Source organism: Bactrocera dorsalis, chromosome 2 (genome assembly GCF_023373825.1).
Source record: "Bactrocera dorsalis isolate Fly_Bdor chromosome 2, ASM2337382v1, whole genome shotgun sequence".
Classification (NCBI taxonomy): Eukaryota; Metazoa; Arthropoda; class Insecta; order Diptera; family Tephritidae; genus Bactrocera; species Bactrocera dorsalis.
This window is the reverse complement of record NC_064304.1, coordinates 14,805,234-14,830,941: the sequence shown is the minus strand read 5'-3', so window position 1 is coordinate 14,830,941 and position 25,708 is coordinate 14,805,234. Positions and strand designations below refer to the sequence as shown.

At 40.8% G+C, this 25,708-nt stretch overlaps 1 protein-coding gene across 1 annotated transcript in view; it reads right to left on the bottom strand.

Moving 5' to 3' along the window:
• LOC105227652 (dynein beta chain, ciliary) overlaps positions 1-22,252 on the bottom strand; it is a 50,571-nt gene extending 28,319 nt beyond the window's left edge. The window contains exons 1-11 of the mRNA XM_049447787.1: positions 21,949-22,252; positions 20,240-20,905; positions 16,632-16,720; positions 11,276-11,917; positions 10,927-11,215; positions 9,880-10,095; positions 9,489-9,769; positions 6,444-7,522; positions 5,187-5,503; positions 5,015-5,118; positions 498-1,507 (exon numbers count right to left, since the gene is read on the bottom strand). Of these exons, the coding sequence (XP_049303744.1) occupies positions 498-1,507; positions 5,015-5,118; positions 5,187-5,503; positions 6,444-7,522; positions 9,489-9,769; positions 9,880-10,095; positions 10,927-11,215; positions 11,276-11,917; positions 16,632-16,720; positions 20,240-20,905; positions 21,949-22,119 (4,864 nt within the window). The 5' untranslated portion in view covers positions 22,120-22,252. The remainder of the gene's footprint in view (positions 1-497; positions 1,508-5,014; positions 5,119-5,186; positions 5,504-6,443; positions 7,523-9,488; positions 9,770-9,879; positions 10,096-10,926; positions 11,216-11,275; positions 11,918-16,631; positions 16,721-20,239; positions 20,906-21,948) is intronic.
• Between the last annotated feature and the right edge of the window lie 3,456 nt (positions 22,253-25,708).

Sequence of the window (25,708 nt, the reverse complement as noted above, 5' to 3'; positions counted from 1 at the left end):
CATGTCTAGCCAAGAAGCACGATGTGAGCATAGTTGAGCTGAGTCTAGGTTACACTTGCACGTAATATATCTGACTCTTTTTTGGGAATGTAATCCATCTATTCATTTAATTTTATTACATATGTTCTGATAAATTTGTAAGCTCTATTTGGATATCCAAAGACTGTCCATCATGTGAACTTATAAATCTATCTACATCCAAATGTCATGGGATAAAATCAATCTAGTATAATTTTGAGGTTATAAATATCAGAGGAAACATTTACGCCATAAATCTATCAACCCTCAGTTATCATGAGCTTATCACTTAGTACAATTTTGAGGTTATAAAGTTTGGCTAAAGCTCTACGGCATCTTTGGTATTTTCGCATTCTTGAATTTATTTAAATATCAAAATGAAGTGTGAATAACGAGACAGACCACAACAATTCTACCAACCAAGCTCACAATTAAGACGTTAGTATCGGTTTCAGATAAGAAATTCGTAGTTCTTTCACCTGTTTGGTCTCCGTTACTCTGCTGCGATCGTACTGCTTTAAACGCTAGTTCCTGCAGCTGTAAACGCTTCGCCACAGCCACCTCATGAAACGTTGACAAACTCGCATTTCGTGTCTGACGCTGTTTTCGGTCCTCTTCCGTGTGTCGTCTGTGTTGCAGTCTCGCGAAGCTTCGCAAGTTTTCTGCTTGCAACACGTAATCATTATTATTGCATTCAACGGTATCTACCACAGCGCTATCGTCATCATTTAAATTATTTTTGTTGTTTTTGTCATTATGTGCATCTTCGTCTCCGTCGCTGCCATCGTCGTCGTCGTCTTCATTGTCATCAGACAGCGTCTTGTCGTCAACAATTCGTTGCGGCATGCAACCGTGGCTAGTCTGGTGTATGTCCTCCAGCAGCTGCTCGACAATTTGCTGAAAATTATTTTCTACACTCACGTTGAATGATGGCACGAAGCGTATTTCCGTATTTGTATGCCACACATCTGACGCCGTCTCCGCCACCGACGCCTGCGCCTCGGTCTCAGCCGGCAGCAACTCTAATTTCACCTCAAACAGTGGCATTGCGGTTGCCGCCGACACGGCAGACGGCCTGTTGAGGTGTTGGTGTGCCATTATAGCGGCACTTCTGTTGCTGCCACTACTGCTGATTGCAGACATTACTCTCGTAGCCGTTGTTGTTGCTGTTGTTATTGTTGTAGTCGTTGCTACCACTGGCGGTGCAGGTGTTTGCGGGCGTGGCGACAACAACAATCGCTGTTTGCCAACGGCTGCCGCAACTGGTTGTTTATGAGGCGCGTACAGTGTCTCTACCCCCGCACCCGTGCCACCCGCAACGCCAGCGTCAGCGTCGTCATCATCATCAGCGCCAACCTGCGCAGGTGTGTTGGCGGTTGACGTGTTTGCTGCCGTGTAGAGTGTTGTTGGCGGTGTTGTTGTTCCTCGAGTTGACAACTCTTCATATTCGTTGGCGGTGTTCACCATTCGGTTGTGAAAATACGCCAAACTGTGCGGAAGAGAAAGGGGGCGAGCAGGCGGTCGACCGCCGCGTGCGACGGAGCGTATGAGTGATGTGCAAATTAAATTGAGTGCATATTGAGTGAGTTGCACGCAAGCGTTGCAAACAAACATAGCGGCGGCGGCGGCGGCGGTGTGGCATGTTGGCAAAAACTCGCGGCATTAAATGTGAAAACATTAAAGTGTGTTAAAATAAAATAAAAGCAGCGCCCGACATACATCAGCGCTTGCCGTGTGCTGGCGTGCGGCGGGTGCAGTTGGAAATGGTGTTGGGGATGTTGTGGCAAATGAAATATGCCAACAGCGTGCAATAGAATAGCGGCTGTGCGGGTGTGGCTGCAGGCTTGCATGTCGTTGCGCTGCTTTGGCATTCGCATATTTGCGTTTTTGCGGCCAACCATTTTGAATGCGGGTGTTTGTGCAAGGACATTTGCAACTTTTTGTTGAACTTGTTAAATTTATAACAACGAGCGGCAGTAATGTAATAAAGGGAAATAATGTGGCCGGTGATTGAAGAGCACTTTTCGTTGCTTCAATTGCAATGAGTGCATTGGAGTTCCCAAGTGATTTAATAGCTTGATGGGTGTGTGATTATGCAATATAAAATAAGAAAAATTCGTAAATTTATTATTTTTTTAATTAAATAATTGTGCATTTGGTCTTTTAGCAGTTCTACTTTTTATTTTTGGAAGTTTGTAAAATCGGTTTTTGGAGCGCAAACTTGTGATTGTATCTGTGAATCGAACGACTTAAATATTTACTTTAATTTAGTGAAGAAAAGATTTTATATATTACATAACATACTTTTCAATTTTCTTTAATAATTTTGATTCAATGTATTGTATTAATTGCATACCCTGTATATTGTATATTGTAAAAAACAAGCACATGGAAATCGTAACTAAAACCTCGGGAAAAATGATATTTCAAAAAATCTTGCATCTTGCTTAATTACTTTGCCAAATGTGAGCGCGATCTGTCAACCAGTATGTTAACAGCAGCTGCTTAAGTCGGTACACCTCAGTAGTGTTACATCAGTAGTGTGTTGCGATTTTTACAATGACTTAAAACAACGAACAAAGAACTTGTCTAAAATTTTGTATTTCTAACCAAATTTCATGTGCGGAATCATTGCGAATGTTGGAAAAAGGTTTTATTAAAAATTATCGTTCAGAAGGACCTTCAATTTATTAAAACTGATGGGTAGTCGAAAAAGTCTTTTCGTATTTCTAATAAAATTTCAATTAATTTTTTTTAATATTTATAATGAACTTTAATAAACCAAATATGTACTATTTTGGTTGACCACTTTTTGCCATTTTTCCGCTAGAGACATTATTCCATCAGTGTAAAACTTCTCTGGTTTTTCGGTGGAAAACTGCGACAAGTAATTTTCACAGGTCTCTCTTGAAGCCAACTTTACTCCATTAAGGGAGTCCTGCATTGACCGAAACAAATGGTGGTCCGACTGTGTAAGGTCAGGGCTCTATGGTGGATGAATCAAAACTTCCCTCATCAAAAGAAATGTGTGGTCTAGCGTTGTCTTGATGGAAGACGAAGCCCTTTATGTTGATCAGTTCAAGCCGTTTTTTCTTGCTTGCGGTTGCTTGCTTCAGTCTCATCAATTGTTGACAGTAAAATTTAGATTCAATCGTTCGACCAGACTAGAGCAACTCACAGTGGATTTCAATCCCACAACACAATCAGTATAACTTGCCGTGGCATCAATCCTGACTTTGCGACCATTTGTTGAGCTTCACCACGCTTGAAGCATGATCTTTTTGATCCACTTATAGTCTCCTGTTACCATTCACTTCAGAGATGGTTCGATTTCATTTCGTTTTAGCAAAGAATCGCAGATGTTAACTCGGTCCAAGATGTACCACATGAATTGTCTGTGAAAAGTTTAATGGACCGAATTAACATCTGCGATCTTGCATTTAAATGGTTAAAAATCGCTTGATGATGAATGTTGAGTTCCTCAGCTATGTAATGGCTGCTTATGTGACCGTCCTAGTCAATCTTTTCCATAATTTCATCAACTTTTTCAACGATAGGTCTACCAGAGCGAGGTGCATCTTTCACATCGAAACTTCCAGAACCGCAGCGAGCGAACCATTGTTGAGCTACACGAACTGATACAGCATCGTCTTCGTAATCTTCATAAATTTCATTGGTGGCTTGCGTGGCATTCTTCCCTTTTTTATACAAAAATTTCAAAATATAGCGAAATTCTTCATTGTTTTCACTAATTTTTGAACAGCTGTAATTTTTAACTTCCCCGAACTTTTTTTGGTTAAATGAAGCTTAAAATCTCACCTTTCCAACATTACATAACTAGTATGTTACAATGTGTGCGATATACTCGTACTTTTCGTGGAAAAAACCTTGTCTTATATCTTGAGACACCCTTATATGCATATATGTATATACAAATAATCAGATGACGAGATAAGTCGATTTAGCTATGTTCGTCTGTCTGTCCAGCTGTCTGTATATACGCGAACTAGTCTCTCAGTTCTTTAGATATCGATCTGAAATTTTAGACATGCTCTTTTCTCCTTAATGACCTCATTTATCGAAAATATAGGGTTTGTATGCAAAACTTTTTCACTTGACAAGATCTTTGTTATAAGGATTTCACATGTGAGAGGTGAAGACTTTCTTATTGTGAAATAAGTGACAACGTTGTAAATTATTTTCTTCTTGTCCTTGTTAAGCTTTATTAGTTTGTTAACTCCCAAAAAATTATAAAAAATCGTAATGTGATGTGCAATGAGTTCTTAAGTGATTTATGACTTTACTTGACTATAGACTTATAGCTGATATGATTCAGTCTCATTAATGATGTGATGTCATATTAAACATATGCCGCTAAACTGATGTTTTTAAGTGCTATAACTGATGGTTGGATGAGGTGATATTTTAAGAAATGGTGCTGATATTATGCACCAATTATCCATTAGACCACAATAACACATTGCTTAGTTTTAAAATTGTTTCACCTACATGATTTAATGTGATAATAATAATGATAATGGTAAATGATGTGGGGTTATGAAATGTGATGTGATTTAAAATTACGTGATTATGATGATGATCTTGGTGATGCGGTTTGTACTAACGTGATAATAAGCGACTTTTTGCCACTGATGATACATCACTTATGCTACGATGTGATGCAATGCTGATAATTTGTATTAAATATTTATTAGTAGTATAATACATACATATGTATTGTGACTTGATGATATGATGAGGTTGGTCAGATATATGAGTGCTACAATGACGCGGTTCGACATGATGTGATGTGATAGTCACGTCGTTGAATTCATTATGTGATATCAGTTGATAAGTCAACTTTAATGTGAAAAAAATGTAAGAAGCAGATGATGTTGACCAGACACAATAGGACAAAAAGTTAAAGTGCAACTTGACAACGATTATGTCACCTTGTGACGTGCCAAAATTTCAAGCATGTGACATATTTGATCACCTGACTTTAATAGCCATGCGCACTTCTTGACTAATCAGTGCCTCCACACCGGCTAAATACTTGTTGTAGCTGCGTCGCTGAGCAGTAGGAAACTTGCGTAAGAACTACAAAAACAATTTCCGAGTGTAAGCGAAAACTTCCAGACACACACAACAACAAAAACAAAATTCACCTCCTGTATGCATTGGTGGTCATGCCCTTCAAACTCGCTGCGCTGCTGGTCATAATCGAAAAATAAACAGAAATTGGCAATCAACAGTCGATTCAATAGACGCCGTGTCTCATCGCATTGCACGCGCCGTTGCCGTAGCCGTTCCTGCTGCTGTTGTGCGTCTAATAGGTTACGCCCGTAGGCGCAACTTTGGTAGAGTGGCTCCCGACTCCACCGGCGTATACTTTGTATGATGGCTAGTAAATTGCGCTGTGTTTGCTTGAGGCGATTATAGAGTCGTTTGGAACGCTCATAGATTTCATGCATCAATGCCGTATCTGTGTGGAAAGTAAATTTGAAGGGAGTGAATCGTGAATCGCTGAAATGTGATATCGGAATTTAGTAGGAGCATGAGGAGTAGAATTTTTCACTGATTGATAGTTGGCTGTCTGTATGTGTGCAAGTGCACTTCGTCGTTTGCCTAATATAGCTAGCGTTATTGGGGTTCCTAATCAAGTTATGTTGGTTTTATTCTTTGTTTTAAGGGCCTAATGTAGCGTTTTGTTTCTAATGAATTGTTTGATGGGAAGAAATATTTATGTTTTCTATACGGTCAGAAATAGTGGGACTAACAAATAATTATAAGAATTTGTTTGTTTTTAAGCTGTATAAAGTTTTTGAACCACAACAAGTGGTAATATTTATTTAGTGGCGTTTGACCGGTGAAAATAAAGTTTGGAAAGTGATTTTGCGAAATACGTTCTGGAGATTTGATAAAAGATTGACTTTTGTATTATCTGCGTCTAGACCAAGGCACCATGGAAACAATTAAAAGTCTCCTGTGCTCTTGTCTCGGATTGGCAAGACTACGCTATTAGCAAATGGGGTTCCCACAGTATGATATATTTAGGGAGGTATCGATAGTGAGGCCACAGAGTCTGTTGAAATTCGCGTCAAGCGCTGGGTTACTAAAAGATGACTACTCTTCATGGACCTAGTAACTGAACTACATCTGGTATCGCAAAGGACCAATAATCAATTGATTCCTCTCGCCATTTCGAGCATTTCACTTACAAAAAATACTGAATATGCGGTCTCAGTCGCAAAAATAACCACTTTCCTAGGCGATAATTTAAAACTTTTCATCAAAGTGTTTACTTCTCTTTATACGTCATTTCATACTAAATTGATTTCCATTCAGAATCTTCACCGGCTTACCCTTTGAAACAATTATCTAACCAAATTTGTTTAGTGTCACTTTTGCCGTTCATCGCTTACCATACGTGCGCCATGTGAGGGTAGCGCATGCCACTTCCACGCGTTCGTCAATTGTATTCACTTCATGGCGAATCAGTTGCAACTCGGCAGCGCTACCAATAATGCCGCCAACACAAGCATCATCAGTAGACAGACCACGAATACCATTGTAGAATTCGCAGATTTTGATGAGTTTCACTTTGCGTTGCCAAAACTCGTCTCTTTCGGCGTACAAATCCAGCAAATTGCTCGCCAACGCATTCGGTCCTTGTTGCTGTGTTAACGATGCATTTGTAGCGGCTGACAATGACGCAGTTACCGCTGCTGCCAACTCCATGCTGTCGCTATCTTCAAATCCCCCAGCCGCTTCCGCTGTCTCCCGCAACGTTGCTGATTGATTTTCAAGCTCGTGTTGAGCCTGAGTGGTTGCCATAACGCCGGCAGCCTCAAACGTTGATAGATTGTTGACGCTAATGTCGTTGCTGCCGCGCCGCAGCCCGCTCGCCTGTTGCATGGCCAGCAAATGCTTGACCTCTTGCAAAAGTCCAAATAAATCCGATGAGAAATTCATTTGCAGCGATTTTGCCTTTGCACTCGATTTCGGTGCGTCTTTGATGCTGCTGCGGTTTTGTTTGTTATCGTCGTTGTTGTTGTTGTTACTAACACTCATGTGAGTTTGGTTGTTGTTGCTGTTGCGGCTATTGTGATTGCGCGAATGTGCCAACGCTGCGGTGATTGCACTGCGAAAATTTGCGCCAAAGGTGTAATTTCCACTAGCGCCGCTCAAATGACCGCTGCCGTCACTGTTGTTGCTTTGGCTGTTGCTGTTGTTGTCGCCGAGGGACATCACACGTGCATCAAGTCCGTCGGCTATCCTCTTGCATATGGTCTGCTGCCAATTGTGCCAGATTTTCAACTGCAAATTGCTAAGCTTTGTTGTCAAAATATCTCGTCGCGTATTTAGTCGTCGGTAGGCATTTACTGCGTTAACGGTCCCTTCACCGGCAACACCTTCTTCATGCCAAGTTTCGTTGTATTCCATATTGTTGCTGTTGCTAATTGTTTCGTTGGCTCCGGTTGGAATGTCGGCGTTAAAGAGTCTACGAAGAATGTGGTGTTAATCGTTTGTGAATAAAGCTAAAGGAGAATGTTGAAGTAACGAAAGGTGGATTTGGTGCAAGCCTCATCCTAATTTCAATGCCTTTGTTGTTTCGTTAATTTGGACCTTAATACATTTTCCAAATTATTGTATGAGCTATTAGTAGGGTTACTTAGTTTTGGCAGGCATTATGCTTGATTAAAATCACGATTTATATTTCCTAATTGAAAATATTAACAAAGTATTGGTGTGTGACTTCGCTAATATTGAGACGTACACCTAATTGTAGGCAAAGTGAATTAATAATGATTTAGCACTGCAGTGATTAGAAATAGGAGAACACTTTGTGGATTAAATTAAGTCCAGTTGTTCACTATTTTAAATTTCTTGATCATATTTTCGTTTTGACCATACTCTCGTTTATACTACAAGCGATGTTGGGGGACATACTAATGTGTTTTTTTGGAAAATAAGCTTCGAAAGCATAATCATACCACAACGGCATACTTTACCAGAGAAAAATGCCTACTTCACTCTAATAGATAGTAAGGATGAACTCAAGCTTAAGTGGAACTGGTTTCCAGTTGATTCCCAAGAAGCAGATCCTTGTGAAACCAGAAAAACTCCTATAGTTGGATACTAATGAATATTTCCTCAAAAAATGTTTCTTTCCATTAAATTCGGTACAAAATTTTCTTTTGTTAGTAACACTTCCTGACTATTGCAGTGTCTTCCAAGCGGAGACTGCAGCCATTAAAGTAGCAGTAGATCTACTGCTCTGGAGTGCATACTCTTTCAGAGAAGTGACCATCCACTCTGGCTAGAGCGGCGATACTGGCGTTGAACTCATTAACAGTGCGTTCAAGGCTGGTCAAAGAGTGCCTAACCTCGGTATCAATAACATTAAGTGCCTTTGTGATAAGACTAGTATGGCTGCCAGGGCACAGTGGAATCGCAGGAAACTAAAAAAACTGATGAACTAACAAGAAAAGGCACCCTAGAACCGCTATCGGTAGAATGGGAGCGGGTCGGTCCTTCCGTATCCTCTTGTGTTATACTACTAGATAGCTGAGCTTTGCGGAAGCTCGGCCAGCACTGGGCCACCATCGGTACATCCGCTGTCGCAAAAGCCTTTTGGATCGCCAAGATCGATTGCAAGAGATCTAGTGATCCTTTTACCCCCATTAAGGCTAGCTTCTCCCTTGTTTTGTAGCTTTGGAGAAGTAAAGCTGGGAATCCTACTAGACGCCACCTGCAGAAGCTGTCTAGAAGAAGATGAGGTGGAAGCAAGTCAACACTTAATCCTTAACTGCCCCTGTTTCTTTACTCGTACTTTCAGACATCCCACCAAACTTATTGAAATGGAAAATAAACGCCTAAGTAATTTGTATTGTCTACTAAGCGTTTTGCTAATTTATAAGTCCGAACACAGGAGTTCTTCTTTTCTATGGCTTCACAAAAAATCCACATGCGATATCTGATCAGCCATACATATAACCTATCCAGAGTACGTAAAATGCTTGACAAGGTAGCTGAGAACGCTCAAATCACTATACTATGCAGTTGATGGAGGACGTAAATGAACACAAAAAGAAAATGATGAAAAGTTGGTTGGGATTTCCTTTGAAGGATCGATGAACAAGACAACTAGTATGGCCTTCCACACTTCTGCCCTTGCGATAAATGCAAATGTTTCATATGTACTAACGCACTATAAGTAAACTCTACAACAGCTTTGCGCAGTTTACCGTTATAACCTTTAACGTGCTGAGAGTGAATGCTATTGAAACTAATAGCAGCTGAAAATACGCGTGAGCAGGTAAGTAGTTGCCTACTCAGTTGATGCGAGTGAGTGCAAATTCCAATCGATTGCGCCAGCTCATTGAGCTTCAGCAAGTTATATGTGCAGATATACATATGAGTATGTATGTATGGTAGCTACAGATGTAGATGTGCACAGTACTCACATTGTCTTCATAAAATTATGCAGTTCACGCGATGTCAGGGCGTCTATGCGTTGCATATGCTGTTCCAACCACATTAGAGCGCCGGCGGTGGGCGGAAATCCCCACTGAATCGGTATGGCAGACACACCACGAAATTCAAATTCTAACAGCACTTTATGCGCTGAAGCCTCCAGCTGCTGCAACTCTTCGTCGTAGATATGAAGAAGATGTGACTCAATGACGCGAAGTTCCGGTAGAATTGTGCCTCGCTGTAGGATGCCACTGCCAAGCATTACCGTTAGCTGGCAAGCACACAAACATATAAGGAACGGGTAAATGTGGGCAAAAAAGAAAGAGAGGGAGAGAGAAGTAGTGAAATGGCAAATAATTTGAACATTAAAGTCAGACACACCTTGGTTAATTGCTCCCAGTTTTGGCAATCCTTGTACGCCTGCACGAATATCGTTGCCAACTTCTGTTCCAGCGCGTGTATATGTACGAAGAAGTTACGGAGCTGTCGCTTAAAGTGCGTCCATTTGCTGCTGCTCGGCAATTGCGTATCCAACTGTGCTGCATCGAATTCGGTTAGAGTCCATTGTTCAAAGTGCTCCTTGAATTGTGTGTGCACCTGTGTCGAGAGGTATATCAGGTTTCATTTACTGTGAGAGTGTGAGTGCACGGCATCGACTTTAATTTTTCTGTCCATGGTGTGACCAGAATTAATGTTAGAAATGAAAATGGCTTATTGGTGATGGCTGGCGGAAGTCGACTTAAGTTTCAGCCCAAGAAACTTGGAGTCTAACAAAACAGACGGAGAAAACGTCAATGATTTGACATTTGAGTTTTGAACCTTACAATGTCTTCCCAATCAGACCCCGTTATTTATTTTTCTACGAACTGCATTTATTTTAATTAAGAGAGACAAATTAGGCGTTCAAACTAACGGTTATAATAATGAAGCTAAGTGAATGAAATAGGTCTGGCCGACCTCGAAATCCAATACAGGAAAGTTCTTGTGTGGAAAGGTATATTCTCTCGACCAACAAAGACCAAACTCTATAAGCCAATCGTCATCTTCGTCTCGCTATATGATGCAGATGGACGATGACAACATCTGGTGAGTCGGCGCTAGTCGATGGAACGATGAGCTGTACGAGATATACGGCGAAATTAACATAATATTGCGGTATTAAGAAACAACGGCTGCACTGGCTAGGTCATGTCGTTCGATTGTATGAAAGCACTCCAACTTTAAGCGTATTCGACGCAGTACCCGCCGGGTGAAGCAGAGGAAGAGGAAGACCTCCACTCCGTTGGAAAGACCAGGTGGAGAAAAACCTGGATAAACTTGGAATCTCCAATTGGTCCTTAACAGCAGAAAGAAAGAACGACTGGCGCGCTGTTGTAAACTCGGTTATAAAGAAAAAGAAGACGGGAAGATAGAAAAACTATAACTCACCTGTCTGACACGCTCGTTCAGTTGTTTGCCACGCAGACCACCAAATTCTATTTTCTCGAGATTTTGAAACGACACGGCAGCCTCAAATAGTGTGCGCATATCGCACAACTGCGCCAAAAACCCGTCAAGTGTGCAACCAAAAACATCGTCGGGCGAGAAACGCCAGAGCTCATAAGCTTCCGTGCTGTTGTCAGAAGAAGCTGAAGCGGCCATACGGGATGTGCTGGGTATGGCGGGCAACAACTGCTGATTGCTGGAATATTTCTCCTTGTACTCCAACAAACGAGACCTGCAATAAGAAAAACATACACTTACGGCTCACCTTGAAATTCAGCACCAAATAGCCTACTTAAGCTGCTCCATAACCTCCATCGATTTGGTTATCTTGGACAAACCCTCATCAGCATCGCCTTGAAAGAGTAGTGGGAAATCCAAATCCTCGCTGGCGCGCCGCACCAACAACTGACAAACGCAACGCAGCAGCACCGTCATACGTTGCGTACTGCGGTAGTAGCGCGCATGGGTCCAAATGAGATGCAGCACATGCACGAGCGGATTCACCAATTCGCCGGCGGCGTGAAAATTGACAGCGTTAAAAGCGGCCGTCTGACGTAGTAACGGCTGCAGCCACAACGTGTTGTCCTCGGCCTCGTGCCACGCGCATACCAAGCGCTTGAAGACCCTCACGAATGGCTCGTAGTAGGGTGAATCGATGCTCTGCAGTATGTGTGTGAGTGCTTTGTGTGTCGGTGTGCGTAATTGTTCGTAAATATTTTGCAGATTTTGCTTGCGGTTAGACCAGTAGGCGATTTCGTGCGCGGGGAGCGTCACCAGCACTACACTCTTGATTGGCTGGTTGCTGCTTCTTGCTTGAACAGCACTGTGGCACTCGGATCTTTCGATAATTATATCATGTATCTGTGTTGTCCAGTTAATGTACATCTCCTCGAGCGATGTGCGAAACTTCGGCTCGATGGCTGGTGCGAGATTACTATGAATGAAATGAAATGTGCTGAAGGGTCAGTAATTAACTTTAGAGCCAAGTTATTGAATTGCTAAGGAAAAAGAAAACAATTTTTTGATAGTCTGATTTTAATTTTTTTCCACCTGAAATAATTAACGGATCGACAAATTCAGTCCTTTACTTCCATCGAGCTAGCTTGAATGTGGTGATTTCCAACTCAAACTAAACGTCTCAAGTTCTTTATTGAAGATCTCAAAACTAAGGGAAAATTTAAGCCAGTTAAGCCCCAAAATAGCTTTGGAGTTGACTTCAATATACAACATAGGAAGACTTCCTGATTAGCCGCAGTATATCTAGTACAAATATAAGCTCATTAGCATAAGACACGACTTGTTTCATGCGAACAGTTCTTCATCCATAACGAGTCGAGTCATTGAACTTTTACTACATTCCCAACTGCGATTCAAATATGGTAAGTAGCGGCAATCAAACTGTATACGTAACACCATCCCTAGGCCATTGTCATTCAACTCGTATGAACTTCCGTTAATTACTTTTTGTCTGCCCAAACTTCTTTCACTTCGGAAAGAGTTAAAAGGCAGAACGTTGTGTTTCGGTTTTTCTCTTTGTTCTTCGTCAACATTGTCGACGCTGCCAACTTCTGCCTCACTTTACTCCTTCTGTTTCGTTTATGCTCCTTTGGCTTATTGCATTTTGCCCTTCGCATTTAACTCGACGTCAATCCGCGTTTCGTAACCTGCACACACTCAAAGTGTTCATTGACCTATTTAAGGTTGTTTATGTTTTATCCGTGCAAAGTGACCAACGGCCGTATGGAAAGGGGGAACATGGATGGATGCGGCTTTAAACGTTAAGCTGTTGCCATTTCATTCGATTGATTTGCATTTCAACCAATACTCAGGCACGTTTCGTCAATCGAGGATTCGTCTAATCGCCCAAAATGGTTACACAACTGTCATCAAGCAGCGCTGGTTCGAAAGTCCGTTTCCCGTTGGCTCAGCGGCAGCAGCCAAAATTTAAATTTCAAGCAAATCAATAAAGTAAAAATAAATATTGGAACAGGGATTAGCATGGAACGGAATCGAAAGCTGTAGCGCTGAGTGCTTTTCTGTTATTGTTAAAAGTTGGTCAGAACCGACGAAACGGTTTGTGCCTGGTTGCTTGTACATAGTTGCGAACGGCGGAGAAGTTGTTGTGTATACTAAAGTTTGCATTAGTTATGACACAGTGTGGCGACGGGCGGAAAAGAGTTGTTAAAAGTGCACTTGTCTTGCAGCCTTGTGGTGGCTAAATATGTCATAGAAAGATGGAATATTTTAAGATATCGGCAACAACCGAGAGAGCGAAGATCAATAACCCTTTGGGGTATATAAGGGTAAATAAGATCCATAGCCGGCCAAATCTTAACTTGAACTGAACACGGCAATAAAAATGAAAAATTATTAATGAGCGCAGTACTAGCGCTGATCTAAAGATAGTTTTCTGTCCAGACTAGAGAAAGCATCAAGCTACTTCATTATGAGAATCGTTTGGGTGCCTGGTCATAGCGGAAACGCTGGCAACTGCAAAGCCAACAAGCTGGCCAGAGTGAGTAACGTTGTTCCGCTCACATTGTGGTGGTACCCAGTTGGATCTCTATTGGCATCTAACATTCTAGTAGTAGACCAATGGACCTCGTCTCAGCTTAGCAGACTTTGGGCGCCGACCCACTTCTGTGCGACTGCAACATCTTTTTGGCTTAGAGTAGAACGACGGAGATCTCAACTACTAGTCCTTACCAAAGTTCATATTGGCGCACTGTGTCGGATTAAGACTAAACATTTTGAAGTTGCCAAAGTGATATAGAGGATGGTGAGGTAGAAATATCCACTTTATTTCTCCTCCATTGTCCAGTCTTTGCAAAACTGTGGATGAAACTTCTCGACAGTCTTACCATCGGCGAACCAAGACACATAGACAAAACTGATATTTTTGATAGCATGAAAGCGCTTTGTCGATGTGTAAAGGTCCCATGAACTATTACATAGGAGTTTTAAGTATAAAAAGCTGTTCAAGTGAGATCAGTGCTAGGATCGACCTATAACCTAAACTGAAATTCTTTCACTTTTTAATGTGTTTATCACATGAAAACATCCCACAGTACAAGCTCGAAGTGAATTCGTATTTTCCACAACAAAGTTTGTTGTTCTTTTTACTTTGCATTCCTCTCCGCCGGTCTGCTTAAGTAATCCATTTACAATTAATTTACATTTCTGGTGTCCGAATTTCGCTAAGTTGCAGTAGTAAGGGTTTAATATAGCAAGCATTTTAGTTTTTTCTGCCTTATCTGTCGGTGAAACGCTTTTGGCCACCCTTAGCAAAACGGTAAAGGAAAAATAAAATTATTGTTATAAATGGAAAAACAAATGCAAGCTTAATCTCCGATTTCGTCAGTAGCATGAAGCTTTCCGAAGGTAATTTATAATTTAAAATTAAATCGGAATTTTAGTTATCTGACGGTGGCAGTTTTATAGAATCCACATCGTTACTCGTAAATATCTTTGTAATAGCGTACCTTTGGGCGCATTATAAATTGATTGTGTATAGTTTTAAGTAATTTACGTAATTCGATTGTGAAGTGAAGATAAATTTCAAAGCGATAAATATTATACAATTATAACGCACATACATTTAATGAGCTGTTGAAAAGGTCTACTTAAATAATAATCAGATATTGCATTATACAACTTAATTGCAATTAAAGTTTACTTTTACATCTTATGCACGTGGTTCCGCCCAACCTTGACTAAAATTGGGCGCTGTTCTAGAAATAAAGGGTTCTTAACTTACAAAGTGCATTCAGTGCGGATACCTAGTTAAGAAAAAAGAAGTTACAATTTGGCGGCCGCTTTAATCGACGGAATCGAGTTACTATCAGCGGAATTCAATGAATTTGATTCTCACTTAGGTGGACGTTAAAACCACAGAAAAATTGCGTTTCGGCTGTAACAGGCATTTCTTTTAAGGGAAACAAATCCCCATAGTAATTTATAAAACCTCAATGTAACTCTTTATGAATTTAAGATTGACAACATCTCTTCTAAGGATAATCTTAACTTCAAAACGATTATATAAATAGAACCCAACAAACAGTTTGTAGCAGACATAATTCCTTCTATAAACGGGGGATCCAAGTAGAGTTACTTTTTTCAATAACCTTTTTCTGACAGATCATTGACGTGAGTCGTGTCACGTTGTCATGTTATTTTTGCTTAGTATTGTTTGGGATTTTCTCATGGAAAGGTTTACGCCTGAAGTATGTTTATAAATCGTTCAACTTTAATACGAAAGTTCACGCTATGATTACCAACTATTTGATGACTGAAATTGAAGCTCGTGATCTCGGCGACATTTGATTTCAATAAGACGGTGCCACTTCCCACACATCGCACCAATCAATAGATTTATTGAAAGAACACTTCGGTGAGCTGATAGTTTCTCGTTTTCGACCATGTGATATCAAACCATTAGATCTTTTCCCGTGGGATATGTAAAGTCGAAAGTCTAAGCGGACAATACTCTTTTGATTCAGGCCTTAGAGCAAAACATCACACTTGTCATTCGGCAGTTACCAGGCGAAATGCTCGAACGAGTCACCGAAAATTGGTCTCAACGGATGGGCTATCTAAGCCGTAGACGCGGCCAAAATTAGAAAAAGAGAATCTTCATGAAATAAATGGCAAAAATGCCTACTTTTCTTTGAAAAAGTAGGGAACCTTGAAACGGATCATCTTTTAGCTTATTGGTAGTATACATTCTACCTCTTGGCCCAACATTTCTTCAGAGAGTTTTGCATTTAAGAGGTTATCTCATATGAGACGACATTATTGGCTTAAAAAGTATTGTTATAGAGGCCAGATTACATTTCAGTATTGCGGTGTTCTAACAACAAAACTTTATAGCTATAAAATTAGACTGTGGTAAAAAGAAATTATCGACGATAAAATTCTCATTTTACTCCATAAACTCTATTTTGGTATCAAAGATTTTGAACACACTGCCTTAGAGATTCTGTGTGATATACTACTTACAATGCTGTTTCATTACTAACTTTGATAATTAAGTCAATGGTACTTGATGTCCTCTAATTCATATTCTGGTCCAGGAAACATAAACAAATTTCACATATAAAACTTGGTTCTCTTCATAGAGATATGGTAAACTATACTGTTTATGTGATTGTTTTTGAGAGCAGGATGACAGCTGCAGATCTCAAGATTGACCCTACAGCAAAAAAATCTCAACACTCAGATTTTTCTTGCTAAAAAAATATTTGACGTTGCAGAATGTATATGAAAAGTACAGTCGAACAGTTAGGCAACTAATACAATAGATAGTTCCAATTCCGGATACATTTGAGCGCAAGTAATGTTTATAGAGTATATGGGAGATGCAGTTGACAATTTTTAAACTTATGCTTAAGGGGTTACATGGGTTTTAAAGACTCAAAAAATGGGTATTTTTTTCAATTTTTTAATAATATTTGTAATGAAATTATTTATTTAACAGTTTGGCGCTTAATACGAAATTTCGACTGCAACCATAACGTCGTTAAAAAAATGTTGAAGATTAAATGAAAAATATATTATAAAGAATTATAATTACAACAACAAACATAAATTGTGGTACCTTAATTTTTTTGTGCACCATATTTTTTCACCTCTTTTGGCATTTCACTTACCCCTGATTAACGTGTGTTGCCACTTCTTCGATGACTGTCGGCGCAACTAATAATGATAAAATTGTGCGATTGTTGGTCTTTCCCTTGATCTGTGGAGGCGCTCGCAAAAAAAGATACGAAAATTACATAATAGAAATAGAATAAGTACGAATTGAGCTTATTATGCGCCGTTTGCGTGAGTTATAGTTTAAGCACGTGCGTGCGAAAGCTAACTATATGGCTCGACCCAATAACAGCATTGTTATAGAGACCCTCGCTTGTCATACACCCACAAACACGAACAATTATTACCCACACACATATACACACTTACACAGCCAGCTGCTCATTTGACTAGTTTTACATCCGTGTAAATATGTTCCAGCTCGAACTTTCGTCAACAATAACAACAACGGCAAAAGCCAACCATAGAACAATAACGCGTATAATATAAAAGTCTGTGAGGAAAACTTTTGCCAATTAGCAAAAATAGGCACGCACACAACTCCTTCATGTGTGCGATGGTTCGTCTCACCCCCCTTCCGTACTCGCCTCTCGCAGAAGCTGCTCCATTGTGTGTAATATTCTCAATTAGATTAATGAAAATGCAAATACACATACATACATAGAGGCATAGAAATGGATAGATAATGTGGGAACATGCTTGTTCTTGCCGGTTATTAAAGCTTTAGTTAAATTAGGGTTGTGTGCAAGGCTTATGTGCTGGGACTATAACACATGTGTATGAACTACACGAAAACTACACGGGGTGAGGATGCTAAAAGGAGGCCGTTGTTTGATATTGCCATGTGATATAGGTGGCGCTGGTGTGATTGCGGAATTTCATAGTTCACCTTTCAATTAGGCTTATTACTTTAAAAAAGAGAAGCTGGCGACGACCGCAGATAAACATAGCGCACAAAGACGCGATTCAGGGTTGTATATAGATAAGAATCTCTAAGTCTATTTGGGGAAAGTCTTTCAACAACAATATGTAAATGCATGACAATTCGCGAACACTATTTAGAGGATCGTTAATTAAAATCAAATGAAAGTGGAGTTAGAAAAAAATGTATTCCTACTAAAAGAACCTGCTAATAACCAGAGTCATCCAGGCTAGAACCAAACTGAAGTTTAGATGTGGTGAAATGCGCACCGAAGACGATGAACGCAGTTCATAACCGTTCCCGCGATTGTTGTCTCCACGTGACCGGAACGGGCCCGGATTTTTGTACGGCCAAGGACTGTCAACTCGGCAGATTTTCGATTTCGGCCGCTACATTAACAACAACAACAATAACGCAGAGAACGCCCAAATATCAAAAAAAGGCCACAAAGTAAGTTTGGATGACCGTAAAGTGAAGTTGTCTGAGACAGTAGGCACTTTAAATATATCAACCGAACGTGTAGAGCTTATCATTTACTAATATTTGGGCATGAGACAGCTCACTGCAAATTGAGTGCCGCTCGAGCTCACTATTGACCAAAAACAACAACGAGTTGTTGACTCGGAGCAGTGTTTGGAGATGTTTAGGCCAAAAAAGCCTAATAGATGAAGCATGGCTCTATAATGTGACTCTGAAGTCTAAACCCACCGTACATTCCTTATTCTTCAGATCGCCGAAGCTGGCCGGGGATTTTTCAATTGACCTGTTATCACCTTCTATGTTAACAAAGAACAAAGCGAATTGGAACAAAGAAACTACAGATTTTGCGGACAGGTTCCACGTCACGTCGATTTGACCACCACTCTCTTGCTAAAATTAATGCATGGAGAATTGTAAAGTTCGAGCTGAGGCTCCAAATATATATGTATTTATGTAACTTCCTACAAGAAGAAAAATTACCTCTGGAGTAATAAAAACGTATTGGAGATAATTAATAAATCCCTCTTCGTTTATTAACTTCCGGAACGAAAAATAGCTTTCAGAACAAAAGGGCCAAAAATTGTAAAATTTAAGAACTGCATCTTAAAAGACACGGCTAAGAGATTTTCATATACTTATTTACCAGTTTAAATATCAATAGGTTTTCTTATTTGTAAAAATACCGGACTGTCAAAATTAATTCTATAATGCTGTAGTTTCCGGATTGAAAAGTTCGTAACCAGATCGATCATATTGTGATAGATGGACGACACGTCTCCAGTGCCCGAGAACCTAACATCGACTCGGACCATAATCTTGTTGTAGTCAAGATACGCACCCGCCTTTGTACAGCAAGCACGCCCATCAACAAACACAAGGTACGACGACGACAAGCTACTATCATCAGCAACTCGGTATAAGGGAACTGCGGGACGGCATTTCAATATCCTTACGCACAGCTAAAATCGAAGCCATTGAGTTACGTAAGTGTTAAAAGAACAGATGGTATGATGATGACTGTCGTATCGCAGTGGAGAGAAAACAGGAAGGTTTTAAGACCGGAGCATACTTTTGTATGACCCAAAGTGGTTATCTAGTGCCTGATGTTCAGAGCATACTAAAGTTATGGAAGGAATACTTCTCCAGCCTGCTGAATGACAGTGAAAGCATAACACCTGGAGTTGGTGAACCCGATTTTCCAATCGATGACGATAGACCAGATGGGAACTTCCTATAGTGTGACTTCTTCAAATAATGGCTGAAGAAAATAATACGTACAATCTTCGATACGAGTGCACAGCGACTGGCCATGCTGCTTTCTCCAGACTCGATAAAGAATCACTCTTGCCAACAGGTGCTACTTCGGACTGAGTAGGTAATCGAGAAGTCTAGTCCTCTCTCGGTGAACAAAGACCAAATTCTGCAGGTCCTTCCTTATTCCTGCCCTGCTATATAGTGCCAAGGCATAAACAATGACATCATTTGAAGAATCGGGCTTAGAAGTGTTCGAGAAAAAAGTTTTGCGGCAGATTTAGAATCCTTTGCGCATTGGTAAGGACGAGCACAGCAGTCGATGGAATCACGATGTACATTGATATTTACATAGTTCAGCGAATTAAGAAGAGAACACTGCAGCTTTGAAGGTTTTCATCGCAGGTGGAAGCAGAGGAAGAGGAAGACCGCCAAATAGCGAAAAGAAGAAACGAGTGGCACGCTGTTGTTAACTCGGCTATAACATAAGTGAAGAAGAATGCTCTAGTGCCCTATTAGATTGCAGGAGATCTCAAGGTAGTCAGAATATTGTTGGATATATCAAACCTAAACATTGTAATATTTTGGGCCATCGCTCAAATTCCACTTGATTCCAGAGAAGAGAATGAAACATTAATCAGCAGGATTTATGCAATTACGAAAACGACTTACCTAAATTAATTAGATTATATAACATTATTTAGAGTTTTTAGCACTTTCATTAACTCATTGAGTAGGACTATTGGCTTTGATTAAATGAACGAAACGGGAAATAATTATAATAACGCAGCAATTGTTAGAAAGTAACATAAAGAGTGCGGAGAATTCAATACTGTTCTCAGGCTTGCCAAAGCTGCTCACATGAAAATTAATGAGGTAGTCTATTATCTTTAGCACACAGAACTAAATATATATTTTAAAATAATCTAATTTTATACATTTTGGAAAATGTGTTAGAGCTAGTATGTGCACTTAAATTTTATGCGAAACTCTCTACGCCAATTTACTCACCTCAACCAGCATGTTGCGCACCTCTTTAATGTGTATTTGCAAATCCTTTTGCACCGGCTTCGGCCACGATTTCCGATTCGGCGGACACTCGAGCAAAGGCTGAAAGACTTCATCGAACAGCAGCGATAAAGTTTCTATTTTGCTGTGCACCGGCAAATCGCCACAGAGTATTTGCGTACGGAAATTAGCTGCGGTTAACGGTATGTTCGCGCTTCGACGCACAAAGTAAACGCATTTGCCACGCGGCACACCGTCCAGTGTGGAGAAGCTGCTAGAAGCTGGTGGCATTGGCAGCGTCAGCACAGCGGCGGCGGCCACAGCAGCTGCCGACGCAACGATGGCAGCCGAGCTTGTTGTATTGGCGGCTTTGCTTGGTGGGCCGACATCATTAGATTTAGCTGTTGGCTCTGAAGTTGCTGCCGTTGCAGCCATTGTGTGGTCAGCTGGATTGGCTAACGCGGCGTACGGATCCGTGATGGCAGTTGGTGTTGCTGATATGACACTCGCTGTTGTTGGTGGCGTTGGTGTGGAGCTCAAGGTTGATTGCGCCGCATAATTGTGGTGCAATTCACTGAGCGCAATTTTCGGTACCAAATATCCGCTATGATTGAGCGTCATAACTAAGAGGCGCTGCTGCGCGTTGTGCAACCAATCAAACATAATGACCTGGAAAATTGTGAAGGCTACGGCTTAACGGCTTCAAATGGGAACATTTTTCGGGGGAATTTTGGATTTTTAAAGCTACGCATGTCTTTGTATGATAAATTACTGAATGAAACTTTGTTTGTGGTGTGAAGCTGCTAATATCTGAATCGGTTACTATAAGACTCTCCCGGTTTTTGGAGGGTTCCTAGAGGTTCACTGTTTTTGTGAGACATTTGGAGGTGCTGAATCTAACTTGGGGTTATTGCATTGAATTGTGGAATATATGAAGGATTTTATTTGTGAGATGTCTGGCATATATCCGAATCTATCTAGAACTTTAAACTCCGTCTTGTGGCTTACATCCCATTTTACCTGGATTTTTTGAGTTTCGAGTTGTAAAGGACATTCTCGCTTAGGGAATTTTTATATCTCCTTCCTCATACCTGGGTGCTGTTTTTTCCCAACCAAATAACGAATCACTTCGGCTGGAATTAGTTGATCTATAAGACATTCGATCGGCTAAAAGATACATTTGAAATTAGCCAAAGGTTTGAGCCTATAGTTCGTGGCGTTCCCACAAGCGAATTTGCTTCTGCTTCAATCTTCATTACTTTCTCGAGCTATCTAGATCACAGTGGCTTCATTTGAACTTAACTATGCACAGTCGGAACGTATGAAAAAAGGACTAATGGACTAATGGCACCCGAGCTAAGAGTTCAATCAGCTCTTGACTTATTTACCTAAGTTCTAACAAATAAAGAAGAATTGAGGAAAAAATATGAAATTCTGCCATCGCACATAGAAATTTGGAAAGGAACCCTTATGATCTCTTTTACGCTCAGCACAAACGGTAAAAGTGGATAGGCTGATTTAAAAATAATAGCGTCACCGACAGCTTATGATAAAATATTTTCGCTGCGACACAACGACAGCAACTTTGGTTCTGTCAGCAGATCACTATTCTAACTAGTAATCTAAGGTTCTAACTAGAAGTCTAAGGTCTGTGCTAATAAAGAAGAAGAAACTTAAGGTCTCATTCTTTTGATTATGAAAAACAAACTTACACGAAACGAGTCGGTAGCCATCATACGATGCCACTTGTCCTGCTTCAGTCGCAATGAACTCAATGTAAATGAGCTGATGAACTCAAGGCGTGGATCATTGGACTGCACCGATGACATTGCGCTAGCTGGACGCTCCTCCTCGTCCGTTTCCAATTCATCACCGGTGGACATTGTTGCTTCTCCTTTTCACACACACACAAACGCACACACACACGTTTGATATGAATAATTTTCTTTTGCACCGTGAAATACGATGCGCAACACAAAAGCGGCACTTGCCAAGTGAGCTGTTAACTGCAAAGTGACCGCTAATGCCATTTGTGGTAGTGACTCGCGGCGCAGAGCTCACAGCTCAGGGCTCATAAATGCACCCATGAGAGCCGGCCACAGGGAGTGTAAGTGGTTTAGTCAGAGCTAAATGTTGAACAGCAGCGCCAAGTAGAGGGAGGGCTGGGAGGTTGCGGCTTGGTGGACGGCGCCAATGCACGCTGTCGGCGGCTTTGTATGGGCCATTGCCAGCAGCGCCGGTGGAACGGCGATTGGCGTTGCTCAATAGTATCGATCAAACTTCAGATTTTAATTTGAAAAATATGTGTGTATGTGTGTGCGTGTGCGGCAAACGGGCTGGTAATCGGATGCGAGTGCGCCAGTTAAAAGGTGAAATTAGAATTTTAGAACTTCAACGCGGCGCTGACGAATTGAGGCCTACAAGGTAATTGGGGCAACAATGCGCTGCTGCGCCACTAAATGCTGGCAGTATGTTGCATATGCATGTGACGCTATTAAAGTGTGTTTGTGTTTGTGAATATGCGCATGTAGTTTGAAGCAATTTCCGGCTATTGCCAACACTAAGCGGAAGTCGGAAGTTGGACGGGAGTTTGGTTGATGGCATGGAAAATGCCAATAAGCCAAGCGCAAAGCATGCATTTTTCTTGTTGTTGCATGAGCAGCTCAGTGTTTGGCGGCGGCAAGGCACAATGCCGCACCAGCGCGGCACGTTTTATGTGCCACAAGTGCGGCGCGGCATTTAAATTGCGAGAATCATGAGAAATGCGCGCAAATTAAAGTTAAGTTCAAAGTGCACAAATATGCAGACAGCCCAGTTGTGGCACAAACATAAATGCAAACACACGCGCGCACACACACATATATAAGCGCGTGCACTTTGCCCGTAAGCGCGCCATAAACTTCAATGGCAAACAGCAACAATAAATGCCAGCGCAAGCTTTGTGCCAAATGAACGCGACTGGCGATGCGGTGCGCAGGGCGGCGCTGCCGCAAATGCAATGCCGCGTCGGTTATAAATGTGTTGCATGCATATAAATTATACACTTGAGTAGACGTAAGCGGCAGTGTCACCAGCGGGGTTGGTGGCGGCGCGCGCTAGTCGGCACTACTGAATAGTTGGATAGTGTGAATTGTATATGGGAATGGCATGGGTAACATATGAGTGTAGCATCCCAGCCGCCAACGGCAGCAGTCTCAGCAATTGCTGCAGTTTTTTATTCATTGAGATATGGGCTCATGGCTCACATACTTTTTGTTTTCCATTTGTTCATTGCTCATTTCTTTTTTAATTTTTCTCTGCCTTCACTGGTAACTAACCGTATTATTTGCTGTAGGTCGCGCGCCGGCGGGCGCTCACCACAAATGTTGTAATTTGCGGTTGGGCATTGTTAACTGGACACTCACTTCGGCTGCCACATACTACTACTAGCAACTACTACCACTACAGTTGCATATATGTCAAGCGGTTGCCGAGTGAATCAACGGGTGTCAGTCACCGCTGTCAGTGGCATGTGACGCCTTGACGATGCCATGGATGGAGCGCTTGTCAAAATACTTGTGCCGCATTGCCAACTCTTGATCGCAGCGCGTGTGCGTGGCAAGGTGAATAATAACGAGTAGTCAATTATATATACATATGTGTACAGTATGTATGGGTATATTTATGGGGGGAAAAAAAATAAATAAAAGAAGTTAGACAATAAAATTTAAACGATTATTGATGTCGGTGTGGCAGCGTCCTGACATTGATGTGTTACCATCGATAAAAAAGAACTAACCTACTACTAACCTGCCAATCAAGGGTTTTCAATGATTTAACAAAATGAAAAGTGAGTTAGACTCACTTTAATGGTGTGTAGGTTTTTGGTGGACCTATGACCTACCCATATTTGAAGAAACTAATTATATTGACATTCAAAAACTTACTAAGTCAAATAATGATATTATCAATCGAGGTTTGACCTTGTCTGAAAAAAAAATAAACTATCAAAAAGAATATTCGGAAACAGCGATCTCTTTTGCCATAAGTTCTTTTGTTTCCATATCTTGCAGATGTATTTCCAAGGTCATACCCTTAAAAATTAGTTTAAAATTTTTGGTGAAAAAATTAGCTCTATTTCTAAAGCCCTTTCCCGTTTTCGATCCTTCTTTTAGAGCCCTTGATGTTTTTTTTACCGATGAAGGTATTCTTCTTTTTTGCTCCGAAGTGTTTGAAACCAATCCACTTCAAGTGGTAATTTTTCAAATGAGTCGAGAATTATTTCCAAACTGTGGAGAGGAATGTCCCGGGAAGAAAACTATTTTAACTCTTTATCTAATGGGCTTTAAAATTCGCGTTTATGTATTAATACAAAATTTTCATTACTTCAGATTTGAAATATCGGTTTCAACGGCTCCAGATAATTTTACTGTCGTCAAGTATCTCCTCCGGAACATTCATAGAGCCACTGGTCACCACACAGGACGTCAATGTTTTTTTGTGAACTTTAAGAGCGTTTTGACGCCCACGTTTGATACCTTTGAACTCCGAAGCTCCCAGATACTTGACTCGAGTTCTAGATAGTGATGCACAAATGCATAGGAGGTGTTCCAGCGTCTCTCTCATGTTAACTACTCTGCGCTTTCTGCATATATCGTTATCATTTATCCGACTCACATGTGATGCCAATAGGTTTTGACCTGTCAAGAGGCCAACAGCTGTCCGGCAGTCCTTTCGAGACCGTTTGAGTAAGAACTAAGCGAGTTTTCCTAAGGGTCTGTTGCAAATGATGCTCCTGCATGTACTTACCCTGTCAGTCCTTTTGTAAATTTTGTTGTAAATCGTTCTTCGTGACTTCGTATTTCCTGTACTTGGACAGTACAAGATTTTGCTATAAATTTTTGAGATGTTACTCTATCCATATTTCAAATTATTCATCATATTTTTGTAAGATTTTGTCGATGAAATACTTATGTGTCTAAAATAGTTAACGTTTTTTAAAGATGTGGGGTTTCCAAAGTCCGAAATCCAAAAATAATCTTCGTATTACTTAGACATTCGCTGACTGACATTCACATTGAAGCCATTAACATTTTCACCTTCATCTTCTTTTCAGCGAAAGGAGTACTAAGAGTCCATCCATTGCAGTCGAAGAGTTCGAGGTGCCATAAGAATCTAGAACGACCCTTGCGCAACTTTGTTCTGGAAGTTAAACTCGTATTTTTCTAGAATCGTTCACGACATGAGTACCCGCTTGACTTTAACAAAATTTTTGCATGCTCGGCGAATTCCACCCCTGCCTATGGTCCGACCCGTCGAACAGCACGTTTTCTGGGGCTACCGCTAAGTGACTTCGATGGCAATCAAATCTAACCTTACCACTCAAGCTGAGATTATATAACCGCTACAACAAAAACTAGCTTTTGGATCTTAAATTGCTTAACTCCACTCTAAGGCCCTGTAAGGTATTTGAGAATAATGAACAACTTCATA